Raw genomic sequence first — 25,155 nt, 5'->3', positions numbered from 1 at the left:
TTGTCATGGGGTAAAATCTTACATTTTTGCTCCTTATAGGACACAGCACTGCACTCTATACTCCTCTGTAAACTGGTCTTCTATGTATACCCCATCGCAAGAACCTCTGGTTGATGCTTATTTATAAAACCCTCTTAGACCTCACTCCCCCCTATCTGAGATACCTAGTGCAGCCCTCATCCTCCACATACAACACCCTTTCTACAAGTCACATTCTATTAAAGGTCCCCAAAGCACACACATCCCAGGGTCTCTTGCCTTTTCAGTTCGCTGCTGCTAGAGTCTGGAACAAGCTGCAAAAAACACTCAAACTGGACAGTTTTATCTCCATCTCTTCATTCAAAGACTCAATCAAGGACACTTTTGCTGACAGTTGAGGCTGCTTCGCGTGATATATTGTTGTCTTGGCTTTGTGCTGTTGTCTGTGCCCAATAATGTTTGTACCATGTTTTGTGCTGCGACCATGTTTTTCTGCTGCAATGTTGTGTTGCTACCATGTTGTTTTCACGTGGTGTTGCTACCATGTTGTTTTCACGTGGTGTCGCTACCATGTTGTTTTCACGACCATGTTTTTCATGTTGCTGCAATGTTGTGTTGCTACCATGTTGTTTTCACGTGGTGTCGCTACCATGTTGTTTTCACGTGGTGTCGCTACCATGTTGTTTTCACGTGGTGTCGCTACCATGTTGTTTTCACGTGGTGTTGCTACCATGTTGTTTTCACGTGGTGTCGCTACCATGTTGTTTTCACGTGGTGTCGCTACCATGTTGTTTTCACGTGGTGTCGCTACCATGCTTTGTTGTTGTTGTATAGGTCTCTCTTTATGTAGTGTTGGTGTGTGTCTCTCTTGTCGTGCTGTGTGTTAATATATGCCATTTAGCAGACGCTTTTATCCAAAGCGACTTACAGTCATGTGTGCATACATTCTACGTATGGGTGGTCCCGGGGATCGAACCCGCTACCCTGGCGTTACAAGCGCCATGCTCTGCCATGCTCTACCAACTGAGCTACAGAAGGACCACCTATTATTCTTATCCCCCGTCCCCGCAGGTCTTTTTTTTAGGCCATCATTGTAAATAAGAATATGTTCTTAACTGACTTGCCTAGTTAAATGAAGGTCAAATAAAATAAAATTGTCTCATCATTTTTAAAGAATGACATGAAAATATTATTTTTCACATTTCTTTCATTAGACTTGTACACGGTGAATTGTCTTCAAGTGGAGAGATGAAAGAAAAGATGGAGATGAAAGGGTGATAACACACAGAAAGCTCCCGTTATTGCTGCACTGCTGTCACACCTTTCCAGCTCTAGGGACAATAACCTTCACGAAAATCACTATGAGACATTGTCACCCCGAGTGAGCCTTCTAGTAAAAACAACAATTTTTACTAGAAATGTCTAAAAAATTACATTAGAAGATTTTATATATTGTTATACGATGTAATGTAATCTATTTTCAGGGGGTATGGTTTTGTTAAAATATTTTATCAGTTGTTTGTAAGATAAACATTATGCATTGCTTGGCAAGAACATTAAAGGAATAAAAAGGAATATCAATAATTATTGCATTCATATTTTTTGGGACCTGAACTTATTTAGCAAGATTTAGCAAGCAGCTGAGGACAAGGGGGTATAGAAATACAAATACAAAGAAATACTCATCGTAATTATAGATGGACATACATTTAGAATTGAACCTCCCCATTCAGTTCCCTGTTTAATTAGTGCACCCAAATTGAGACCATGACCAGAGGGGAAAGAGAGAGTGGGAAAGAGCCAAGTGAGCACCGACGGACTCATTGAGGCTATTGGCATGATCTTTATCAATGAGAGAGTCAATGCCATTGGAAAGTATTTTTTAGTTTTTTCCTCCAGGTTAGATGGAAGTCATATTATACAATCTGTGTCTACCCTCTTTCCCTACTGGACGAGGCTCTGTTCAGTTCCAATGGCAAACAGCTGTCTGTATCCAGTGCATGCAGCCATCTGGTGGACTGTCTGGGACAGAGCACATCGGCTCTATCCGAAAATCCCCTATCTTCAGTTGATTAAATTCCGTCCTGTACTGTGATTCTGTCTAAAACCTCTGAAATAAACATTTGAAACACAAGACGGCAACAAGTCAAGACAATAATGCTATAGACTAAAATAAACACCCATGTACTGTATGCTGCCAAACACAGATGCTGACAGAGAACATGGCAGTGAGAAACAAACTCATGGTACCACGGGACCAGTGCCCTGAAAGCAATACGCTTCCAAGCTTGTAGGGGACACAATTCGATTTCTGCCTTTCATGGCAGTGACTAAATGTTACGCTGAGCCTGAGCACTGTCCCTTTGTACTGTACTGTTGTAAGAGATGAACACTGCAGCGGTCCCTTGTCACTGGTTTCCATGACCACCATGACAGAGGAAAGAGGACCAGGCCCTTTCATTAACTGAGATTTAAATCATATCTGATCCTTCAAGAGAACGTCCCCAAGCAAGAGCCCCTGTTTTTTAAAATAAACCAAATACATGCAAAAAGAAAAGAAACCGTGCTGTGTTGTTGGTGGGTGGCTTGACACTCTGCTTTAATGTTTTAACAGCGTGATTGGGATGTCAGTGTGTACGGGACCAGGAGGGTGGAAGATGGGATACTTTTAGACGTTGCCCTTTTCTTGATTCCACACCCACCTCCTCTTCACCAGCTCGCGACATGTTTCTCAAACAGCACTGCTTTGCACCCGTCACGGCACATCGCCGCCACCGACAGAGTGAATATGGCAACTATGGGATTCACTGTGACAGCCCCTGACTAATGGCCAGCACCGTCTTCACACAGTAAAGAGGGATGAGACCGATTCCAGTGTAAAAACAACAGCCGTACTCATCCACTATCAAGTACTTTCCGTGGCGGACAAAAAAAAGAGAGGATTCAAACATCCACCCAAAATAAGAACATGCAAGCTTTGTTGGTTTCTCATTTCATAAATTAGATCTATTCTCTTCGATATATATGATTTCACATGAGCCAACGGTGTCCTGAGTTCCTTACTGAAATTAATTATTTGTTCTTAACATGCCGAAGCATAATAATCCAAGAGTGTAGGCACTGAGTATTTATTTGTTTGGGGGAGGGGGGGGACAAAAAAATGTATTTTTACTTACAGAAATCCCTCACTTGACCAGAATAATTTGGCAATTAAACAAATGGTGAGACACATTTGAATCCCAAGATTGATCAACACACGTTAGTTTAACTACAGCAGAACATAATGGGGAAAAAAAGACTAAATGAAATGAAAACAATCGTTTATTGTCCGGCGAGCTGGCATTCATATATGTAGCAATGTCCCTTTGTTAAACGTCACAATGCGTTTGTATCTGTGTGGTTAGAGATTGTTTGTGCACCAGTGTGCATATTTAATAGAACTAGGATTTGAAAAAGTCGCTCTGGATAAGAGCGTCTGCTAAATGACTTAAATGTAAATGTAAATGTAAAAAAAACAGTGCCGACCAACACAGTAATGTATTGGTCTGAAACACACTCGGAAGGCCTGCCACATGATGGACCTCTCCTTTCAGGAATAGTTTGAGATCACATTCTTTTGGTACTTTTGTATATGTTTCCCATAATTTTATATAATTTCTCTTACCAAAAACTATTTTGGCAATCACCATTTAATGATAGTCACACATTCGCATGTTCTACAAAAAATACAATTCGTATTCACCACAGCAGGCTGTAAAATATAAATAACACAGCATTTTTTTGGTACATTTAATCAAACATACTATTCTGCCACTCTCTCGCTCACTCTCTCTCTCACATACAGAAGTATGAGCAATGGTATGGGGACGTTCAGTAAGTGGACCAGCGTGGTGACCCTTCAATGCTGAGCAGTCCAGTAAACATCACAGTGACTTTATGTCCCTGATGAACTACCAATCCCATCATGTAGTACGTGCCATGTTTCATGCTCTTGGGAGTCAAAGTTTAGAGAGAGGTATACCCAAAGCAGGTCTCTCTCTCTCTTTTTCCCCTCTTCCTCTGTCTCCTGAGACACCAATGATTGTTGGGCAGCTCCGTGCTCTGGCAGTCACAGCATCTCCTCGTAGAACAGCAGGTAGGCTTGAGAGTTGAGGACCCTGGACTCTGGTACCGCATGGACATTGGTGTCACTTACATAAACCCACTGACCCTGTGTGGCACTGCTTGCTTCCCTTGGACCTGAAACACAGTAAAGACATGTTCATAGCAACACTGGTATGTAGGTAAGACAAAATAGACCAAGCATGTTTCATAATCATAACAAATCAAATGTTATTAGTCACATGCGCCGAATACAACAGAATACAGGGAAATGCTTACTTACAAGCCCCTAAACTCTTACTGTTTGCACTAAGTCTATTTTAAACTTAAACTGGGCAGACATGACATGTTTTTAACCTGATCTACAGGATCCTGGCGCATTTTTCAAAATCGTAGGAAATCGGAGCAAACCGTAGGTAAAACATAACACCACAGCCCGTAAAGTGTAAGCGCATACCCAATTTGCGGTTGAAGGCTCTCAAGGGCACTTACGGTGTCCCGATAATTTGAAAATAAATAGAATATATTCGGCCGTAAATCAGCCAAGTGTGAGTTCTCCCATTGTACCGCCGTGGAGGCCGCCAGGTGTACACTACGATTTGACAGAATTGTTAAATGCGAGAGGTTCTCTGATGGTTAGAGCCCGTAGACCAGGAAAAAGCCGTGTGGTGTATTTCAGCCTTTACCTGACGGAAGGTTACAGCAGGGTGAGGAAAACATGTATTGAAGCGAAAGAGAAAAGCAGTGAGAAGAAAATAAAGAGGGGATAAAAAGATGAGCATTGTAAGAAGGGATGTGTTGACACGAGGAGATGGATGGTGGACGACAGCGGCGTTGCCATTTGATGGAGACAGATGAACCGTGGTTACCGAGGTCCCTTTGACCTCTCTACGGTGGCTCACCAATGCTGCCAAGACAATGTCACCTCAAGTTCTATACTAGTTAATTACCAGCGAGGACAACTGCTCACACAGACCTCTGTCACAAAGAAATTTTGATTACAGCTGAGCGTCGCTGAATGGCAGGCGCTTTCCTTGAGTATGGAAAGGAGAAAATACATCTATATAACACTGGACATCTATACACACTACAGCGCTTTTTCTCTCATAAATTCCGCCTTCAAGGTTACGCAGAGTGAGGCCTTCACACAAATACAGTGCGTTTGTATATGTAAGCGACACATACTTTTTTACAATCATACAATTCCATGCTTTAGTCGATATATATATATATATATATACATATTTGAAATGTAAACGCATTGACAGACTCTTAAGACAAAATTGGTAAAGGAATAAAGTGTATTTTATGGACAGAAAGAGAGCGTTTTTACCTGCCATGTTTCTGCGGTGTGGCTGCTCGGTTCTCCTCTGGGGCCAACGGACCTTTACGTATGCTGTGTAGTGGCCCCCGCGCATCGACCCGCTGTGTTCCACGATGCCATACAGGCTGTAGAGCACACGCTCCCCTGCCACCAGGTTCTGCCCAAATAGAAACACACACATCAATGCACTCAGGATGAGGAACAAGCACAAATACTTATCATTTGAGCTACAGTGTCCAAGGACCCATATTAATTTCAGTGTGAGTTTTTTTTATAGTAAAGATAATGTCCCTGTTTTCACGTGAAGAAGAGTGAGTACCTTGCAGGATGCCGAGCAGAACGGCGCCAGGTCCAGGATGAGAGGGAAGTTGACATGACGGTTGACTTTTCGTAGGTTCATCCCTGCCTACACACACACACACACACACACACACACACACACACACACACACACACACACACACACACACACACACACACACACACACACACACACACACACACACACACACACACACACACACACACACACACACACACACACACACACACACACACACACACAATCAACCCCAAAGATATCAACACACAATAAGACACAGTAATAGCCTACACCATGATCACAACAATTTAGATAAACAGGAGAACACAACGTAATTCACATGAACATGATATATCATGTACTATAACGTAAAGATGTGTACAATAATGCATAATATGCTAACTTGATGGAAGCGTTTCAGGTGCAGAGTGACCACCGGGGGCAGCGAAGAGATCAGCATCTGTTTGCGAGCGCTGGTGTACACCTTGTCAGACTTCTTCTCTGTAAGCAGTGTTGCAAAATGTACACAATTGGCATACTTGGGTAAAACTACCTTAATAAGAAATGACTCAAGCAAAAGTCATACAGTAAAATACTACTTGAGCAAAAGTCTAAAAGTATTTGGTTTTAAATATACTTAGGCATCAAAAGTAAATGTAATTGCTAAAATAAAAAAAAGTATAAATCATTTCACATTCTTTAAAGTAACCATTTTCCAGTCCTGCTAAGCATTTGAAATGTAAAGAGTACTTGTGGGTGTCAGGGAAAATGAATGAAGTAAAAAGTACATTATTTGCCTTTGGCATTTAATGGAGTAAAAGTTTTCTAAAATCTAAATAGTTAAGTAAAGTTCAGATTCCCTAAAAATAACTACTTAACTAGTGCTTTAAAGTACTTGTACTTAAGTACTTTACACCACTGTCTGTAAGCACATATAGACACCACAATGTCACTTTGTGAATGGGAATTGTTCAAATACATGATTGCTCTGCCTGATACAAGTCAGTGTAGCCTAAATGTCTGCATTTGAATATCTGTGTAAATGACATGGATAGGTGCCGAATAGCCACGTAATTCCAAAACACCTACTGCTGTCACTATCAGGTCAGAATCTCAACAAATTTTCTTTAACAACTGTTAAAGGGCTCCCGAGTGGCGCAGCGGTCTAAGGCACTGCATCTCAATGCAAGAGGCTGGTTCGAATCCAGGCTGTATCACATCCGGTCGTGATTGGGAGTCCCATAGGGCGGCACACAATTGGCCCAGAGTCCTCCGGGTTTGGCCGGGGTAAGCCGTCATTGTAAATAAGAGTTTTTTATTAACTGACTTGCCTAGTTAAATTTAAAAAATACATTATATCTTTCAAACCAGCACAAGTTCTCTATCAAACGGTGTATGTGTTTTACTAACCTACTGAGGTGCTCTTCCGCAGTTGTTTCTGCCGGCGGTCCGTGCAGCTCTCGCACAACAGCTTGTTGTTGCCCATCAGAAGCTCCACCGAGGTGAACTGGTGAAGGCAGGACTGAATGGAGCACTCCTTGGAGCAGGGCGTGTAGCTGTGGGACAGTGCCTTGAATGCCCCCTGGTGGTTGGAGTGAGGAGACTGTTGAGGATGTTGAGGTTGGGGCTCCCTCTGGTCCTCAGGACAGTGTGTGGAGAGTGAGTCCCCTGAATCAGGGCCCAGGTTCATCTTATGCACTGCACTGACCAGCTGCTCCACAACACCACCCTGCTGGGTCCTGGGGGAGAGGGCAGGCGGGGTGGGAGACTGGGTAGGAGTGGACCCTCTGCCACCATGGCTGTGGCCCGAGGGATGCCGGGGGGTCCACTCGCTCTCCGAGGCCTCGCTGTCGGCGTCGTTGCTACTGTCCTGAGGGCCTGAGTCTTTATCGCTGCCATCTGATAGGCTGCTGGTGGCGGCCATTTTGGAACCTCCTGCGGCACGGGCCATTACGGAGGGGGACTCCTCCTCGGTGTGGTCTGAGGGGCTGTCTGCCCCCTTCTCCTCCACAGAGCCAGGGGACTTCTGGCCCTGCTGCTGCTTCTGAGGGAGGTTAACACACACAGTCAGCAAAACACACCCACCCACTGACTCAAACTACACTTACACACAGACACAAAAAACACACACACCAGTCCGCTAAGTTTCCTTCTGTTCTTATTGAGCACTGCGGAAAGCATCTTGCCACCGTGGGAGATGTGAGCTTCTTGCTCCCGACAGCTCTTCCCAGTCCTGCCCGGGTTGGACGGCTTGCACATCTGAACAGCACCAGGACATGACACAAAGATAGAGATGAAACCAACACTTATCACGTATGACCAACATGGCAGAAGCAGACTGGACACTATTGCAAAACTAATGCAAAGATATGCTCACCCGCTCCTCAATGACGGGCAGGGAGATGTCAATGAAGGCTTCCTTCACTGTGGAGATCTGTGGGAGACAGAGGACAGGCACCCATAACACTCACAATCAAAGTACGTCCTGGCTTTCAGCTGGGAGCAACTACAGTCTTACTGAAAAATGAACGCTGCTCATTGAGAAGTGGTTTAAAATGGTTTAATTGTGTATGACACACACAAAACATATGGCTCAGCTGGTATAGCACGGCACCTTGCAACACCAGGATTGTGGGTTTGATTCCAAGGGTCAGCCGTACATAAAATGTATTTAGCATGCTTGTAAGTCGCTTTGGATAAAGGCATCTGCTAAGTGCCATATATTATAACTATAGTTCTATGATTAATCACCATTAAGTATTAAGGAATACAGCCACACTATTCCGTGGTTGACCATACACACACACACACCTCAATGCACCTAGATTCCAGTAACCATAAACAGAAAGGACAGACAATGAATCACTTACATGCTCACACTCCTCACACATGATGGTGTTGGTCAACTCCCCCACAAAGATGCGATCCACAAAGTTCATCGTCACACCCTCCTTCCCGTATGCTGAGATAAGAGGAAATAAAGGTGAAGCAAATAAAAACAGCAAAGTTCAGCTACAATCATGCAGAATAAATGGACTTCAATCAATGCCTATGTTTTATCATGAAACATGCTTTGTGGTTCCTTTGGCTGAGGAATTTTTCCATAGTAATTAAGCCATTGAACAGTACATCAAGCTGCCACGAGATGGCGCTATCGATTTAGGTCAAAACTAATGAGGGTTCGAATGGAACAGGAACCTTTGACTTGGCGTTTGGTCTCATCATCTGCAGTCTTCTCTGTGGGGTTGTTGAAGGATTTCAGAATGCCCGCCTTGATCCGCTGGGAATGTCAAACACTACATTGATCTCATAGAAATGCAACTTAAGTAGATAGAAAATTGGAGGACTACAAAATGGAGGTTTTACACAACAAAGGTCGATTTATATAAGAGCTACCATGGGAATTGAAACCACTACAAAAATTATAGTGGGTTTGTAAATACACATTAGTAAACAAATACACACTTCTTCCAGAGCTCTCTGTGTGTGTGTGTGTACTGTCTGTGGGTGTGTACACAGCGGCCGTGTGTATATTTCATATGTGTGTGTGTACTTCTCCTGTGTGTGTTTGTGTGAGTAAACTGCACATGTGTTTGTGTGGAGCGTGTCAGCCAGCCGTCTCTGACACTCTCGGTGGCGGGGCCGTGGGCAGTGATTGAAGGTGACATGGTCAGCGAGTGTGTCGGCTAGTAGAAGAAGAGGCACCAAACACAGTAAAGCACCAATCAATAGATAATTGGCCGTGGTCTGTGTCTGTGGACCCGACTAGTCGCCCCTATTGTCCCTGGACCCACACACTGGACTGGCTATTTAGGTCAAAAAACCTGGTTAATCCCAGCTCTGCAGCCCCCCCTGCACCCCCCCCCTGTACTCCTCTCCCTAGTCAGTCAGACCCTGCTGAGCCCCACACTAATTAATCACCGGCAGGACACCCCCATCTGCCCCCCTACCCAAAGTAGAAACCCCTACCCAAAGTAACAGTGTGTAGGCTCAGGTTAAGGGAAGGGGCGTGAGGAAAGAAAAGGTTGGAGTGGTGTAAACTAAATTAAGATGGGCCAAGAAGGACAGGCCATGCCATGAGAGGGAGCATTACCTAACGTCTCAGCTAATTGGTGATGATTGACTGTGTGCAATTAGCATATTTAGACTTCTGAAACTAAATGGCCAATCAACACAAATACTTGGGCCTCCTAGGTTGGTGTTGACAGGCTATGGGAGAAATGGCCGGTTACTCAGAGAGAGAGAGAGTGTGTGTGTGTGTGTGTGTGTGTGTGTGTGTGTGTGTGTGTGTGTGTGTGTGTGTGTGTGTGTGTGTGTGTGTGTGTGTGTGTGTGTGTGTGTGTGTGTGTGTGTGTGTGTGTGTGTGTGTGTGTGTGTGTGTGTGTGTGTGTGTTTTATTGCACGTTTGTTTGGGCTGATCCGTGCAGTTGAGGACATTTGAGTTGGTGCAAGCTAAACACGATGAGTGTACCTACAATTCCGTTTTGAGTAAATAAAACGTGTAAGTGTCAAGATGATGTGTATACAATATTTGTTGGGTTGTATATGGTGTGCAGGTCAATTTATGGCAGATGAGTGGCAAACTGCTGCAAACTGCTGCACATTGGCTGTTCTTTACAAATGCTTATTTGAATTAAAAGAAAATGGTACCTACACATTGTAAAGCTGAAACGTCTGTGTACGCTATTCCTGATGCAGTGAAATGTCTGTGTATGCTATCCCTGATGCAGTGACACGTCTGTGTATGCTATCCCTGATGCAGTGAAAATTATGTAAGAAATCGAATGAAGCAAGCTTCACGCGACATCTTTTTGAGTGTGAACCCATGACACCTTTTTGCAGGTAAATGGATTGTAAATTCATCAGACAGTAGATGTAAAATGCATATAAGCGTATGTTTGAAATGTTCGTTTTTTTATTATTTCACCTTTATTTTTTTTTCACTTTTATTTATTCACCAGGTTGGCCAGCTGAGAACAAGTTCTCATTTACAACTGTGACCTGGCCAAGATAAAGCAAAGCAGTGCGACAAAAACAACAACACAGAGTTACACATGGTATAAACAAACGTATAATGAACAAACCTATAATGTATAATGAATGTATGAATAGGGCCAGCTCCCCACCCTTCACCCCTCCCTCCCGGACTCCCTGATTCGAGCGGGGGAGGGGGGGTGACCCTCCAGCACAATGGGGCAACCCACAGCTGCGTGTTTCCCAGATCACACAATGACGCCCGTTGTGCCACTTGCAAGTCCAGTAAGTGGCACAACTGTCAGTGTTCACAAGTTTAAAAAGAACCAGGGGGGTGTCCCAGCCTGTACCCTTGTCCCCCTGTCACTGGCCCCGGGCTGACCACTCCACACCCGCTACTCTCCTCTCTTTTTGGGGCTGGCTGAGCCGCTGGTGGGGTCGAGGGGCCAACTGACTCAGCACCGGGCCGGGCCCACAGTGATGGTGGGCTCCCCCTAATTGCTGAACGGTGGGGGGGGGGGGGGGGGGGACTGTCTGCACTTGCCAGAAAATATGGTACCATAAGGTTAAAAGACAATGGCTGGTCGAGGAGCAAAAGCAAAGACCAGACCCTGCACACGGTCATCCACAAGCACACAGGTGAATGTCTCCCACGGCTTTCAGTCTGCTCTCCGTTGGCGATTGAAGTGTGCTTCTCAATTGCAATCAAAACATTGGCTGTTCTTTTGCGTACTCCTACTAGCTTGGACACCACCCTACATGTAGCTTGGCTGCGGGTATCATAGACACCGTTCACATAGAGAGTAAGGGCTTTATGTCACCATGCTCATACTTCACAAGTCACAGGGTGTGTTGGAGAGCATACATTCTGCTCATTCACTTGACTGATCTATAAGAAGAAGAAAAAAAGGCATCCTAAATAACTACTCATTACGAACAATTCGTAGATGGGTCAGTCTGCTCAGTCAGTGTGGATCTCAAACACGGCCACTGGCACAGAGCGGGAGCCATGGTACTAGGCCGAGTGGAAGAAGGATGTGGTGTTTGTAACGTGGGTCTATAGTCTCACCTTAGTCTCCTCTACTCTCATGGAGTCCAGTAGGTAATGGAGCAGCTCCTGGCTGTCCTGCTGCTGGTAGCCCTTAAAGCGTGGAGCCCTGGTGAGAGGGAGAGAACACAGTCAGAACATATACACTCACACAGAAACCATGTCAAATGCGTACACATACGCACACTCTTGTGTAAACATAATTCTTCAGTATTATTTTTTATTTTTTTCTCTTTCTTTTTTTTTTACAGAGATTGACAGATCTTGAGAGAGGGAGACAGTTGAGAGGGATGAAAGTTAGAGGTGGACGGCGGACCGAAACCTGTCTCCAGGGCCAGTACATGTGGTCTGAAGCGGGCAGCTCTACTGCTAAGCTAGACCAGTCCCATGTATGTTGTTGATAATGGATAATAGTTTATAAAAAATGAGTAAATCTAGCACAAATCAATTGGTACACCAACACCCACCCACCCACACAAAGCAATCAACCACATGCATAAAGCAATCGGCTGTATCACTAGTGCATACAGAGACATCAATGAGAGTGGAGAAAGGCCATTACTTTTTCTCAAGGACTTTTCGTTGGTTCATCCATTCAAATTTCCTCTCCTCTCTGCAGCTTTCTGGTGCTTAAAGGCAGCCATTGTTTCATTCCCACAGCTTTCATTAAACCAGTTACGGTCACACACACATACAGTGCCTTGCGAAAGTATTCGGCCCCCTTGAACTTTGCGACCTTTTGCCACATTTCAGGCTTCAAACATAAAGATATAAAACTGTATTTTTTTGTGAAGAATCAACAACAAGTGGGACACAATCATGAAGTGGAACGACATTTATTGGATATTTCAAACTTTTTTTAACAAAACAAAAACTGAAAAATTGGGCGTGCAAAATTATTCTACTGTGCAAGCCAATTCAGAATTTCTTCAACAGAAAGCACTTTACTGTCTAGGGTACACATATCTCCCATCATCATTGTCATTCCCCAGCAGCACATGTATTTAAGGGTGAAAACGCAAAGCGATGGTGCCAGTGGACATCCTGCGTGTTCACGCCTCAGCACTCGTAGAGGGAGCTCTCCTTGAACCTGTCCCTGGCCACAGCAGGACAGATGTAGGGACAGATGCTACGGCCAGATGGGCATCCAGGGCCAGAACCACCACCACAACCTGTTGGGCAGCACCAGCCACACAGCCATAGAACAGGTTGGCCTGACAGGCTGGCAGGAAAACATGCAGCTGACCCGAGAGAACCACTGACCACTCCTGACCCAACGCTATAGGAGCGCACCGGGTGATAGAGGGTGGCAAGTGCATTCGTTGCCTCTTTGATACCAGTCTAGCGTCTGACCATCTACAGTGGCCTGCGAAAGTATTCACCCCCTCCCCCCCTGGCATTTTTTCTATTTTTTTTTTTGCCTTACAACCTGGAAATAAATGTATTTTTTGGGGGGGGGGGGTTGTATCATTTGATTTATACAACATGCCTACCACTTTGAAGATGCAAAATGTTTTTTTTTTTATTGTGAAACAAACAAGAAAACTTGAGCGTGCATAACTATTCACCCCCCCCAAGTCAATACTTTGTAGAGCCACCTTTTGCAGCAATTACAGCTGCGAGTCTCTTGGGGTATGTCTCTATACGCTTGGCACATCTAGCCACTGGGATTTTTGCCCATCATTCAAGTCAAAACTGTTCCAGCTCCTTCAAGTTGGATGGGTTCCGCTGGTGTACAGCAATGTTTAAGTCATACCACAGATTCTCAAATTGGATTGAGGTCTGGGCTTTGACTAGGCCATTCCAAGATATTGAAACAGATTTCCCCAAGAAGTTCCTTGTATTTAGAACCTGTCGTGGAAATTTCCTGTATTTACCAAATCATGAGAGCAAACCACACACAAGTCAGAGTCCATCTTTAATTATAGGAACTCCATAACAACCCTGTGACTCTCAGATCAATTCAGTGTCTATAAATGAATTCTCTGAGAGTCCCTTACACATTGCAACTGAGATCCTTTATAGCAAAGACACACATAGCCAGACAGCATAGGCATAATTTATCGTTCAGCTTTGTCTCCTAAACTATGTTATTTTCTCAAACTCAAAACCTAAACCAATCCTCCATATCAACAGGCATATATCAAATCCATCCTATCTTGACAAGATCACAGAGACACATTGACTGGCACACAGACATTGTGGAGCGAAGAGATACACGCTTGACCTCTCCCCTCTCTGCGGCCCAAATAACTTAGTCTTGACAGAGAACAGATAACTGCAACCCCGCCACAGTATTATACAAAAATAACACATTCTGATGAGAAGTGACTTACAAACATATGATGAATATAAAACATCTTACCAACTAATTCTGATTATTCCCCAACAAACCATCCATCATTCTTTCCATTCTGACCATTTTCCCAGTCCCTGCCAATGAAAAACATCCCCACAGCATGATGCTGCCACCACCATCCATGGATGAGGTTCTCGGGGTAATGAGAGTAGTTGGGTTTGCGCCAGACATAGCATTTTCCTTGATGGCCAAAAAGCTCAATTTTAGTCTCATCTGACCAGAGTACCTTCCTCCATATGTTTGGGGAGTCTCCCACATGCCTTTTGGTGAACACCAAACATGTTTGCTTATTTATCTCTACAAGCAATGGTTTTTCTTCTGGCCACTCTTCCGTAAAGCTCAGCTCTGTGGAGTGTACGGCTTAAAGTGGTCATATGGACAGATACTTCAATCTCTGCTGTGGAGCTTTGCAGCTCCTTCAGGGTTATCTTTGGTCGCTTTGTTGCCTCTCTGATTAATGCCCTCCTTGCCTGGTCTGTGAGTTTTGGTGGGCAGCCCTCTCTTGGCAGGTTTGTTGTGGTGCCATATTATTTTCATTTTTTAATAATGGATTTAATGGTGCTCCGTGGGATGTTCAACGCTTTTTAGGGGCTTCATTGTCCCAGGTTTGGCATCCTGATCCGATGTCATATCCTCTCTACATACAGGCCAATGACCCATCCAGATTGGCCTGCAATGCAAATGAAACCAAACGATTTACCCCTTTGAACCGGTGAACCATTCTTCCTGGCATGCTCCCAAACCCAATCAGAACAGAGGTATTCATCCTCTAACTGGCAGCAGAGTGGATGGGCCTACAGTCTGGGTCATCTCTGCCATGTGCTGATGGATGTTGACGTCTAGCCCCAGAATGGATGGGAGCTGGGGGAGAGATGAATGGCCACCTGCCCCCAACACAGGTGATGAGTAGGAGGTCTAGAGGACCAACTCAGCCCCCCTTCTCTACCTCTGTCCCTTTGCCCTCTCTCTGCCACACGCAAGAGGGGCGGAGGGGGGGATCACATATATCCCTCATTTCATTCCCTTTAAAGACGCCAAAACATAATGGAATATCTTCCTTTAAATGTGTGTTGGGTTTTAAAGCATGTTTTCTTATCATATGACCAACTTGTCTGAATACCTGAGCTGTTAGCTTGCCACCTCTTTTGTATCCTGTGTAAAGGAAGTGTAAGAAAGTAATTGAATGCAAATGGGAATTACAATGGGGAATTTGCCTTTCTATCAAGCAAATCGTGTCTTGCATGCATGCCAAACACACTCATCCCCAACTCGGCTTATCTAACAGCTCAAAGACAAAGCGGGTCGGACTGGTGCAGGATCTGGTCGGCACACAGTGATAATCAGGATTAAAAGACAGACAGAGGCACGCAGCAGTCTTGGGGTATTTTGTTACGTGAAAGGAGCACGGAGCAACGACGGGTGAGAGGCAGACGAGCAGCTCCAATGGGAACGGGGCAGTCTAGAAGCTCATCCCAGTGGAAGAGAGGCAGAAGGGCCCTGTAGCGCTGCTCCCAATCTGGCCCTGACCAATGCAGACAGCTGTGGTGCTAATACAATTAACAGCGGATGAGTTAGTACCAGACGCAAGGCAACCCCGGCACGTTGCACCACCTCGACAGGCAGAGGGGCGCCTACACACTGCCACACACACATTCAAACACCTTCAATACAACAAACTCAGCAGAAAAAGAAATGTCCCTTTTTCAGGACCCTGTCTTTCAAAGATAATTCTTAAAAATCCAAATAACTTGACAGATCATTGTAAATGGATTAAAACCAGTCCTCCTTTGGCGTGTCCATAGTAAACTGAAAAAGAATCTGTCCAAAATTGCTAATATATGCATATAATAATTATTATTGGATAGAAAACACTCTAAAGCTTCTAAAACCGTTTGAATTATGTCTGTAAGTATAGCAGAACTCACAGGGCAGGCAATCTCCCAAATTATTTTTGGGAGCCTCAAACTTGGGGCAACTTTGACGTTATCGCCCCCACCCTTCCCAACCAGCTATGGATCTGGAGACACTTTCTATGTCTTCCACTAGATGTCCTCATTCAGTACAGCGTTTAATTGTGCAAATCCCGCGTGTTTTGAGCCTTTCGTAGGCAAAAGACTGAGTGTCGTGAGAAAATTCAAGGTTACGAGAGCGTGCTTTTTGGAGACACATTCTATTGTTCCAGATGGCCTGCCATGAAGCACGTTCACGTTCGTCCGAGAGATTAGATAATCGTTTTGTACGTTTAGAACATCCTAAAGCTTGATTCTGCACTTAGTTTGACCAGTTTAGTCGACATATAATATGTAATTTTGGAGTTTTGATGCACAACTGTTCGTGACCAGAAGTAATTTTTGGTAGTATTTCAGCTGGAACTTGCAGCATTTGCTAATACAAAGACACACGAATTGAAACCAAACAATGTTTTGGGTAAGTATGACTTCTTCCACTACATTATGATTGAAGACCATCAAAGGTAAGGGAATATTTATGTTGTAATTTTGTGTTTCTGTTCACTCCAACATAGCGGAGAAATATTGCTTATGTCTGAGCGCCGTCTCAGATTATTGAAAAATGAACGATTTCTGTAACGTTAAAAAATAAATGTGACAAAGCGATTGCATTAAGAAGCAGTGTATCTTTCTAACTATATGTAGAACATGTATATTTAGTCAAAGTTTATGATGTGTATTGCTGTTATCTGGCATTATCTGGCAGAGTTATATATCATTTCTCCGGACATATTTTTAGCATGTTCTGAACATGACGTCAATGTAAACGGTGATTTATGGATATAAATTGCATTTTATTGAAAAAAACATAAATGTACTGTGTAACATGTCCTATTACTGTCATCTGATTATTTTTCTTTTAATCCTGCGTTTGTGATTGCATCTTTTGTTCGACAAAATGGCTATATATTGGCTGTGTCTTTGGTGGTGGTTTGACATAAATATGTGCTATGTTTTCGCCGTAAAACATCTTAGAAATCTGACTCGATGGGTAGATGAACAAGGTGTTTATCTTTCATTTGAGCTATTGGACTTGTTAATGTGTGGAGGTTAAATATTTCTAAGAATATTTTTGCATTCTGTGCGCCATCTTTTGAGTTGAGCGTGGGGGGGGATGCCCTTGGGGAACCTGGTAGCGTGAACAAGTTAAACACAGTTTCCCACGCTTGTTCAATGAACCATAAACAATTAATGAACATGCACCTGTGAAACGGTCGTTAAGACACTAACAGCTTACAGACGGTAGACAATTAAGGTCACAAGTAATTTAAAACTTAGGACACAAAAGAGGCGTTTCTACTGACTCTGAAAAACACCAAAATAAAGATGCCCAGGGTCCCTGCTCATCTGCGTGAACGTGCCTTAGGCATGCTGCAAGGAGGCATGAGGACAGCAGATGTGGCCAGGGCAATGAATTGCAATGTCCGTAGTGTGAGACGCCTAAGACAGAGCTACATGGAGACTGGACGGACAGCTGATCTTCCTCGCAGTGGCAGACCATGTGTAACAAGACCTGCATAGGATCGGTACATCCGAACATCACACCTGTGGGATGAACATATCAACAACAACTGCCCGAGTTACACCAGGAATGCACAATCCCTCCATCAGTGCTCAGACTGCATAAGGCAGGTCCTCACTATACATCACCGGCAACAATGTCACCTATGGGCACAAACCCACCGTCACTAGACCGGCAAAAAGTGCTCTTCACTGACGAGTCAAGGTTTTGTCTCACCAGGGGCGATGGTCGGATTCGCATTTATCGTCGAAGGAATGAACGTTACACCGAGGCCTATACTATGGAGCGGGATCGATTTGGAGGTGGAGGGGCGGTGTGTCTAGGGCAGTGTGTCAGAACATTATCAGACTGAGCTTGTTGTCATTGCAGGCAATCTCAAAGCTATGCTTTACAGGGAAGACATCCTCCTCCCTCATGTGGTACCCTTTCTGCAGGCTCCTCCTGACATGACCCTCCAACATGACGATGCCACCAGGGGCCTCCCACTCCACCGGGGCCTTCCACTCCTCTTTCCATTCTGGTTAGTGCCAGTTTGCGCTGTTCTGTGAAGGGAGTTGTACACAGCGTTTTACAAGATCTTCAGTTTCTTGGCAATTTCTCGCATGGAATAGCCTTCATTTCTTAGAACAAGAATAGGTTGACGAGTTTCAGAAGAAAGGTCTTTGTTTCTGGCCAGTTTGAGCCTGTAATCGAATCCACAAATGCTGATGCTCCAGATACTTAACTAGTCTAAAGAATGCCGGTTTTATTGCTTCTTTAATCAGACAACAGTTTTCAGCTGTGCTGCAAAAAGGTTTTCTAATGATCAATTAACCTTTTAAAGTGATAAACTTGGATTAGCTGCTGATAATGGGCCTCTATACGCCTATGTAGATATTCCATTAAAAATCCGCCATTTACAACATTAACAATGTCTACACTGTATTTCTGATCAATTTGATGTTATTTTAAAATGGACAAAAGATGTGCTTTTCTTTCAAAAACAAGGACATTTCTAAGTGACCCCCAAACTTTTGAACAGTAGTGTACATTGAGTTGCTTTCCCATTGACACATACGTTCGCATAATAAAAGCCACTTATCTATCCAGCACAAGCATGTAAAAAGAAAACACTCATCTATTATCCATGTAAAAAAAAACACATCTTTAACATAAAAAAATCAACACTTATCTGACTTATAGAACACCCTGGCTCATATGTAATTACATTCACAGTGTCACAGCGCCACAAGCAATCATTTCAAAAAAAAAAAAAGACATTCCTTTTAATAAGTGTAGGTCTATTTCTCAGCGACGTCTCGCTCTTCTGCCATATTCACATCACTGAATGCAGCTTTTTATCCACCTCCCTACACGTATGAGTGCATTGAATCCTTTTCATTCATTCACGTATAGACTACTCCTCACAAGGACAGACAAAAGCGTGATATGGAACATCAGAAATGGAATGAATGCCCTGTATAGGCAGCTGCAGCTCTGTGGACATTATTTATCAGGCATTGTGAGACCAGCTGAATGTGACCTTCCTCTGCGAGAATGCCTGGTCTTCAATGCTTCACCGGCAGGAGATCGTCCATGCATGTACAGACCTGTGTGGCCATGTGCCTTTGTGTGGCTGCCTGCTAGAGATGTGGCCCATTGTTGTACCCTGCTATTTTCCTAATGCGTTGGACTTACACACAGGTTGGTAGAAACAGACTACAAGTAATGAAAGAAGGTCAGTCAGTGTGTATGTGTGTGTGTGTGTGTTTGCGGAGTGCATTTGTGCAAGTGTGTGTGTTCGTATTGTGTATGTACAATTTTATAACTGAATGCTAGTGTAAGGAAAATGGGGGGTAAAAGTGTTCCCGTGTAAGCATACGCAAGCTTTGCTGACAGCCCAAAGTCATATGAAAATTTACATCAGAATAAATTGTAGCGCTTTTTGCTCTCATGCACCATACACACATCCCCCACCAAAGCAGCATAGGCCCAGTTGGCGGGTCTGGGTACAAGCTGAGTCTCTCACTGGCACCAGATACAGTGTGTGGTGTTGACCTTCCAAACCGCTGGGCCTGGCGCTGGTCCGAGCCTGACCCGTCCAGCTGGCGCAGAAGGCCTGGCTTTGGGTATAGCGGGGCAGCCAGAAGGGCAGGCCAGGCAGGGAGTGACTCAGCTGGTCAAGGGTGAACACAACACAACACACACTAGGCTCAATCTTCCTTAAATACCAAGGACAAACACACACCGTGGGGTCCTATCCAAGTAGCCAGTTTAACAAAAGTGTGTTGTTAAGCAACTAGGGTGCACATTCCCAGGTCAGGGCCGTCAACACGCCGCTGAGCTACGAGACCTCGGGTAATAAAGACGAGGATTGGACATGCACACAACCTAGTGTGTACATGGCTTTATCCATCCCAAAGGTCAAAACGCTGCGGGAGAAATATCATAAAACAGCATCAGGAGAATGTCCCTGTATAGAGGAGCGACTCTTGACCCTGCCCCACTGACATGCAGTGACAGACAGAATGAGGAGGGGGGTGTAGAGTTGGTCTGTTAAGGACAGGAGAGCGATGGCAAGTCATTGGTGTGCGTGGAGACATGGAATGAGGTGTGTAGCATGTGCATTTGATTGTGCCGAGTCAATTTGTGCATGGAAGAAGGGTTTGAATAAAGGCATGCGTCCGTGTCATGTGCATGTGAGCGTGAGGAATGAAGTGAGGTCCACTGGGTGAACGTGTGTTGGTGCACGTGCATGCGTGTTGTGCCTATGTGCACGCCCGGCTGAGTGCATGTGCGCTGCAGGGTGAGGTGGTACCAGGTGAGGGGTGGCGTTGCTCTCACACACACCTGGGCAGATGAAAAGGCCAGGTGCTTGGACACACCAGAGGCACCCAGCCGGCCGACAGTCTCCGCGCTCCAGCCACCCGAACGTTCCCCATCACACCCAGACACAGCCAACTGTACAGAGCCCGGTCCTACCTAACCCAACAGGCTCCACACACCACAGCCAGCCTGGGCCAAACCAGCCGTTCAACATGTTCCAACAACAAGAGCCAACCAACCATTCACCACACGTTTAAAGAGAGACCTAACCAACCGTTCAGCATGTTCAGAGGGGACCGTGTTCATAAGCTTTCGCCATGAGGGTTGCCTGGGCCAGCCACTCAGCCGGTTTACCATGCTCAGGTTCAAACACCTACACAGGTGGTGCGGTGTGTTAAAGAGAACAAGGACATGCCATGCTGTTTTGATTGCAGCTGGAAGCAGAGTGCACCAGAGCCATTTTGTGCAGTGAGGTCTGTTGTTCGTTCCGTGTGGAGTTCGTTGGTGTTAATGGGTTTAGTGTTGAGCAGCGTTGGGAAGCAGGGTGGACTGAAGACTGGATGGACCAGGTGCTGGTAGGGTCCAGCAGGTTGAGACATCCTCTTCTCTGAAGTGGTCGCCATGGTAGCTTGACAACAGGGCAGGTAAAAGCTGTGGCCCCTGCCTGTATTGTGTGGTTGACTGTTGCCACTGCAATGGAGAAGTGCCAGACCAGTTGGGGCACGCTGACCTCGATACTTGGGAGCAGGGCAGCTTGTCTGCATATTGTTGGCTATGCAACATTGATGCATAGCCAACGCTGCAACCACAGTGCAATGTTTCTGCGCAGCGGTGATTCCATCACTCAAGTAAGGAAGAATTGATGGCAACGAAAGCTATTGATATCTCTTGGTGATCAAGTTTGTCATTAGTACACAATGGAAGAGAACATAATTATGAAATCTTTAGCCAACCTTTTACAGGTCTGTAGTGCCTCCTCTGGCACCCTACAGGGCAGCCCTCATATGTTCTTTTCATAACATATATTTTAGCATGGACCAGCACAGGAAGCAGGTTAAGTCCACACCCATGGCTATCCAATAGCCTATACTGGGTTCCGGCACCATCAACACCTATGCTGCGAGATGGCCAAAACATAAAATAAAGACAAATGTGTAGACTCTTACTTCTGGCAAAGCTGGTTGAAAAGGATCTTGGGGTTGACAGGGCCCTTCCCAGACTCCTTCACGCTGTGTAGGAAGAGGAACATGGCCGAGGTCAGGGGCTCTGGACTGGGCAGAGTCACCGTCAACGCCCCCTGAAGGACGACCCCAGGAAAGGAGAGAGCGAGCGAGAGAACATATGAGTGTTAGACAAGGCATGTATTTCATACATTGTTGCACTACCATGGAAAGGCTGAAGGGGCTCGACTGCATTTTACAGATGACTGGAGACGTGGGGGGTGGGCTACAACATGACTTAAGGGTTATTTACGATAGCCTGTATGCTAATAATAAAAAGAACCACCCATATAGACAGTAATAAGTGGCTTCCTGTGCCATGTACAGTAAAAGACTACGGTGGTGGACTGGACCACACCAAGCGGATGAGGGTGGAACGTACCACGTTTGACTCGGCAGGGGGGCAGATCTTCAGCTTGTGTCCCTTCTCCTTCACATCCTGTATCAGGTCGTTCAGCATGTGAGTCTGGGACAGATTCTGATGGACAGAAATCAGCTGTTACTAACGATTTACCATTAATTTAGTCATCATCGTTTTCCCCTGCATGGACAGGACAGAATCATTTCTGATCAGTTAGAAGAATCATGAATTAACATCTTCCTTCCTTTTTATTTCATCATCCCTTCACAAAAAAAAAGATAAAACCTGAAAATTATTACAAATGCAAAAAAAACTGGAAAGTCTACAATTGAAAAAATCTCTTAATTCTGAGAAACTGGCAGGTGTTAGCCTAAATACCATTATGCTAAAGAAGCCCTTTCCAAAGAAACGATGAGCTGTGACTGAAACACAGAAAGGATTGCCCAGAGCCACCATTGTCCCATCATATTACTGCAGCATCTCTTTCTTCCCTTTCAAGCGACAGTTGTTTTGTCACATCCTGGCAATGAAGACAGTTGCTATGGAAAAGACACAATGACTTCAGCAGTGTGAGCTTTCTCTCTGACAATTATGTTGTTTCACCAGCAAAATTGCAATTTTGAAGGAGACAATGAGAATAGAAAGAGACAGAAAAAGAAAACGTGTAAAGAAAGAATGTTCGGTCTGGTTTCAATCACAAGAGAGCTCCAGAAGGTGATTAACAAAATGGCAGAAAACGGAAAGGGAATGTAAAGTTTCAAATCCCCAAGACCAGACAGCCAATACGCACTGCAACATAGAGAATGTGTTCCATACCAGTCCTATTCTCCTCTGGATAGATGAGTCACACATATGCATTTAAAATACCCTTGTACTATATATGCATAACTTGACCTTGCCTATACAGCTGTATTGTAAAGACATAAAAAAATATGACCGATGGCATTATGGCAGAACCTGTTTATATGTGTTGCCGATGCCTGGTATGTTATGGTATTTTACTGTAGGGAGGAGCAGCACTTGACATGGCAGTTGGTAGTTTGACCAGCCGCCATGTTTACAGTACACCCTTCCCTAGACCAGGGCTTCCCACGCCACATCTATTTCTATGGGCACAAGCCCTGTTTATGAGACCTCTCTTGTTGGGGGAGAGAAAATGTTGCAAGTTTAAAGCTCATTTCCAGCAATTCCACACATTTTGTGCAGACAACATTGGGTGCAGACAACATCTTGCCGTTGTTAATTGTGTAGTCTAGAGCGACTTTCTAGGTTAGCTAGCCAGCTATTGTCGTTCTTTTAACAAAACGTAACGTAAACAACACTGCTAGCTAGCCTGCTAGCCCCCGAATAGCAGCACTGTAGAAACTATTACACTCAACGGAACGACTTGATTAGTGTAGTGTCAACAACGCAGCCACTGCCAGCTAGCCTACAAAGTCAACAACGCAGCCACTGCCAGCTAGCCTACTTCAGCAATACTGTATCATTTTAATAATTTTAGTCAATAAGATTCTTGCTACGTAAGCTTAACTTTCTGAACATTCGAGACGTGTAGTCCACTTGTCATTCCAATCTCCTTTGCATTAGCGTAGCCTCTTCTGTAGCCTGTCAACTATGTGTCTGTCTATCCCTGTTCTCTCCTCTCTACACAGACCATACAAACGCTCCACACCGCGTGGCCGCAGCCACCCTAATCTGGTGGTCCCAGCGCGCACGACCCACGTGGAGTTCCAGGTCTCCGGTTGCCTCTGGAACTGCCGATCTGCGGCCAACAAGGCACAGTTCATCTCAGCCTATGCCTCCCTCCAGTCCCTCGACTTCTTGGCACTGACGGAAACATGGATCACCACAGACAACACTGCTACTCCTACTGCTCTCTCTTCGTCCGCCCACGTGTTCTCGCACACCCCGAGAGCTTCTGGTCAGCGGTGGGGTGGCACCGGGATCCTCATCTCTCCCAAGTGGTCATTCTCTCTTTCTCCCCTTACCCATCTGTCTATCGCCTCCTTTGAATTCCATGCTGTCACAGTTACCAGCCCTTTCAAGCTTAACATCCTTATCATTTATCGCCCTCCAAGTTCCCTCTGAGAGTTCATCAATGAGCTTGACGCCTTGATAAGCTCCTTTCCTGAGGACGGCTCACCTCTCACAGTTCTGGGCGACTTTAACCTCCCCACGTCTACCTTTGACTCATTCCTCTCTGCCTCCTTCTTTCCACTCCTCTCCTCTTTTGACCTCACCCTCTCACCTTCCCCCCCTACTCACAAGGCAGGCAATACGCTCGACCTCATCTTTACTAGATGCTGTTTTTCCACTAACCTCATTGCAACTCCCCTCCAAGTCTCCGGCCACTACCTTGTATCCTTTTCCCTCTCGCTCTCATCCAACACTTCCCACACTGCCCCTACTCGGATGGTATCGCGCCGTCCCAACCTTCGCTCTCTCTCCCCCGCTACTCTCTCCTCTTCCATCCTATCATCTCTTCCCTCTGCTCAAACCTTCTCCAACCTATCTCCTGATTCTGCCTCCTCAACCCTCCTCTCCTCCCTTTCTGCATCCTTTGACTCTCTATGTCCCCTATCCTCCAGGCCGGCTCGGTCCTCCCCTCCCGCTCCGTGGCTCGACGACTCATTGCGAGCTCACAGAACAGGGCTCCGGGCAGCCGAGCGGAAATGGAGGAAAACTCGCCTCCCTGCGGACCTGGCATCCTTTCACTCCCTCCTCTCTACATTTTCCTCCTCTGTCTCTGCTGCTAAAGCCACTTTCTACCACTCTAAATTCCAAGCATCTGCCTCTAACCCTAGGAAGCTCTTTGCCACCTTCTCCTCCCTCCTGAATCCTCCCCCTCCTCCCTCTCTGCAGATGACTTCGTCAACCATTTTGAAAAGAAGGTCGACGACATCCGATCCTCGTTTGCTAAGTCAAACGACACCGCTAGTTCTGCTCACACTGCCCTACCCTGTGCTCTGACCTCTTTCTCCCCTCTCTCTCCAGATGAAATCTCGCGTCTTGTGACGGCCGGCCGCCCAACAACCTGCCCGCTTGACCCTATCCCCTCCTCTCTTCTCCAGACCATTTCCGGAAACCTTCTCCCTTACCTCACCTCGCTCATCAACTCATCCCTGACCGCT

General features: G+C 45.2%; 1 protein-coding gene across 3 annotated transcripts in view; it reads right to left on the bottom strand.

Annotated features, from left to right (window-relative positions):
* Window positions 1-2,269: 2,269 nt before the first annotated feature.
* The window catches only part of LOC124005265 (ubiquitin carboxyl-terminal hydrolase 45-like), a 52,791-nt gene continuing 29,905 nt past the window's right edge, over window positions 2,270-25,155 (bottom strand). The window contains exons 7-19 of one of the 3 annotated variants that reach the window (XM_046314360.1): window positions 22,046-22,141; window positions 21,610-21,740; window positions 11,770-11,857; window positions 11,533-11,589; window positions 8,925-9,006; window positions 8,597-8,688; window positions 8,104-8,160; window positions 7,860-7,985; window positions 7,137-7,770; window positions 6,130-6,227; window positions 5,724-5,810; window positions 5,414-5,561; window positions 2,270-4,218 (exon numbers count right to left, since the gene is read on the bottom strand). In XM_046314360.1, the coding sequence (XP_046170316.1) occupies window positions 4,088-4,218; window positions 5,414-5,561; window positions 5,724-5,810; window positions 6,130-6,227; window positions 7,137-7,770; window positions 7,860-7,985; window positions 8,104-8,160; window positions 8,597-8,688; window positions 8,925-9,006; window positions 11,533-11,589; window positions 11,770-11,857; window positions 21,610-21,740; window positions 22,046-22,141 (1,827 nt within the window). In that variant the 3' untranslated portion in view covers window positions 2,270-4,087. The remainder of the gene's footprint in view (window positions 4,219-5,413; window positions 5,562-5,723; window positions 5,811-6,129; window positions 6,228-7,136; window positions 7,771-7,859; window positions 7,986-8,103; window positions 8,161-8,596; window positions 8,689-8,924; window positions 9,007-11,532; window positions 11,590-11,769; window positions 11,858-21,609; window positions 21,741-22,045; window positions 22,142-25,155) is intronic. The other 2 variants (XM_046314359.1, XM_046314361.1) reach the window with 2 other exon arrangements.

The sequence above is a fragment of the Oncorhynchus gorbuscha genome, linkage group LG19 (assembly GCF_021184085.1).
Source record: "Oncorhynchus gorbuscha isolate QuinsamMale2020 ecotype Even-year linkage group LG19, OgorEven_v1.0, whole genome shotgun sequence".
NCBI classification, from domain to species: Eukaryota; Metazoa; Chordata; class Actinopteri; order Salmoniformes; family Salmonidae; genus Oncorhynchus; species Oncorhynchus gorbuscha.
This window is presented reverse-complemented; position numbering and strand designations above follow the sequence as displayed.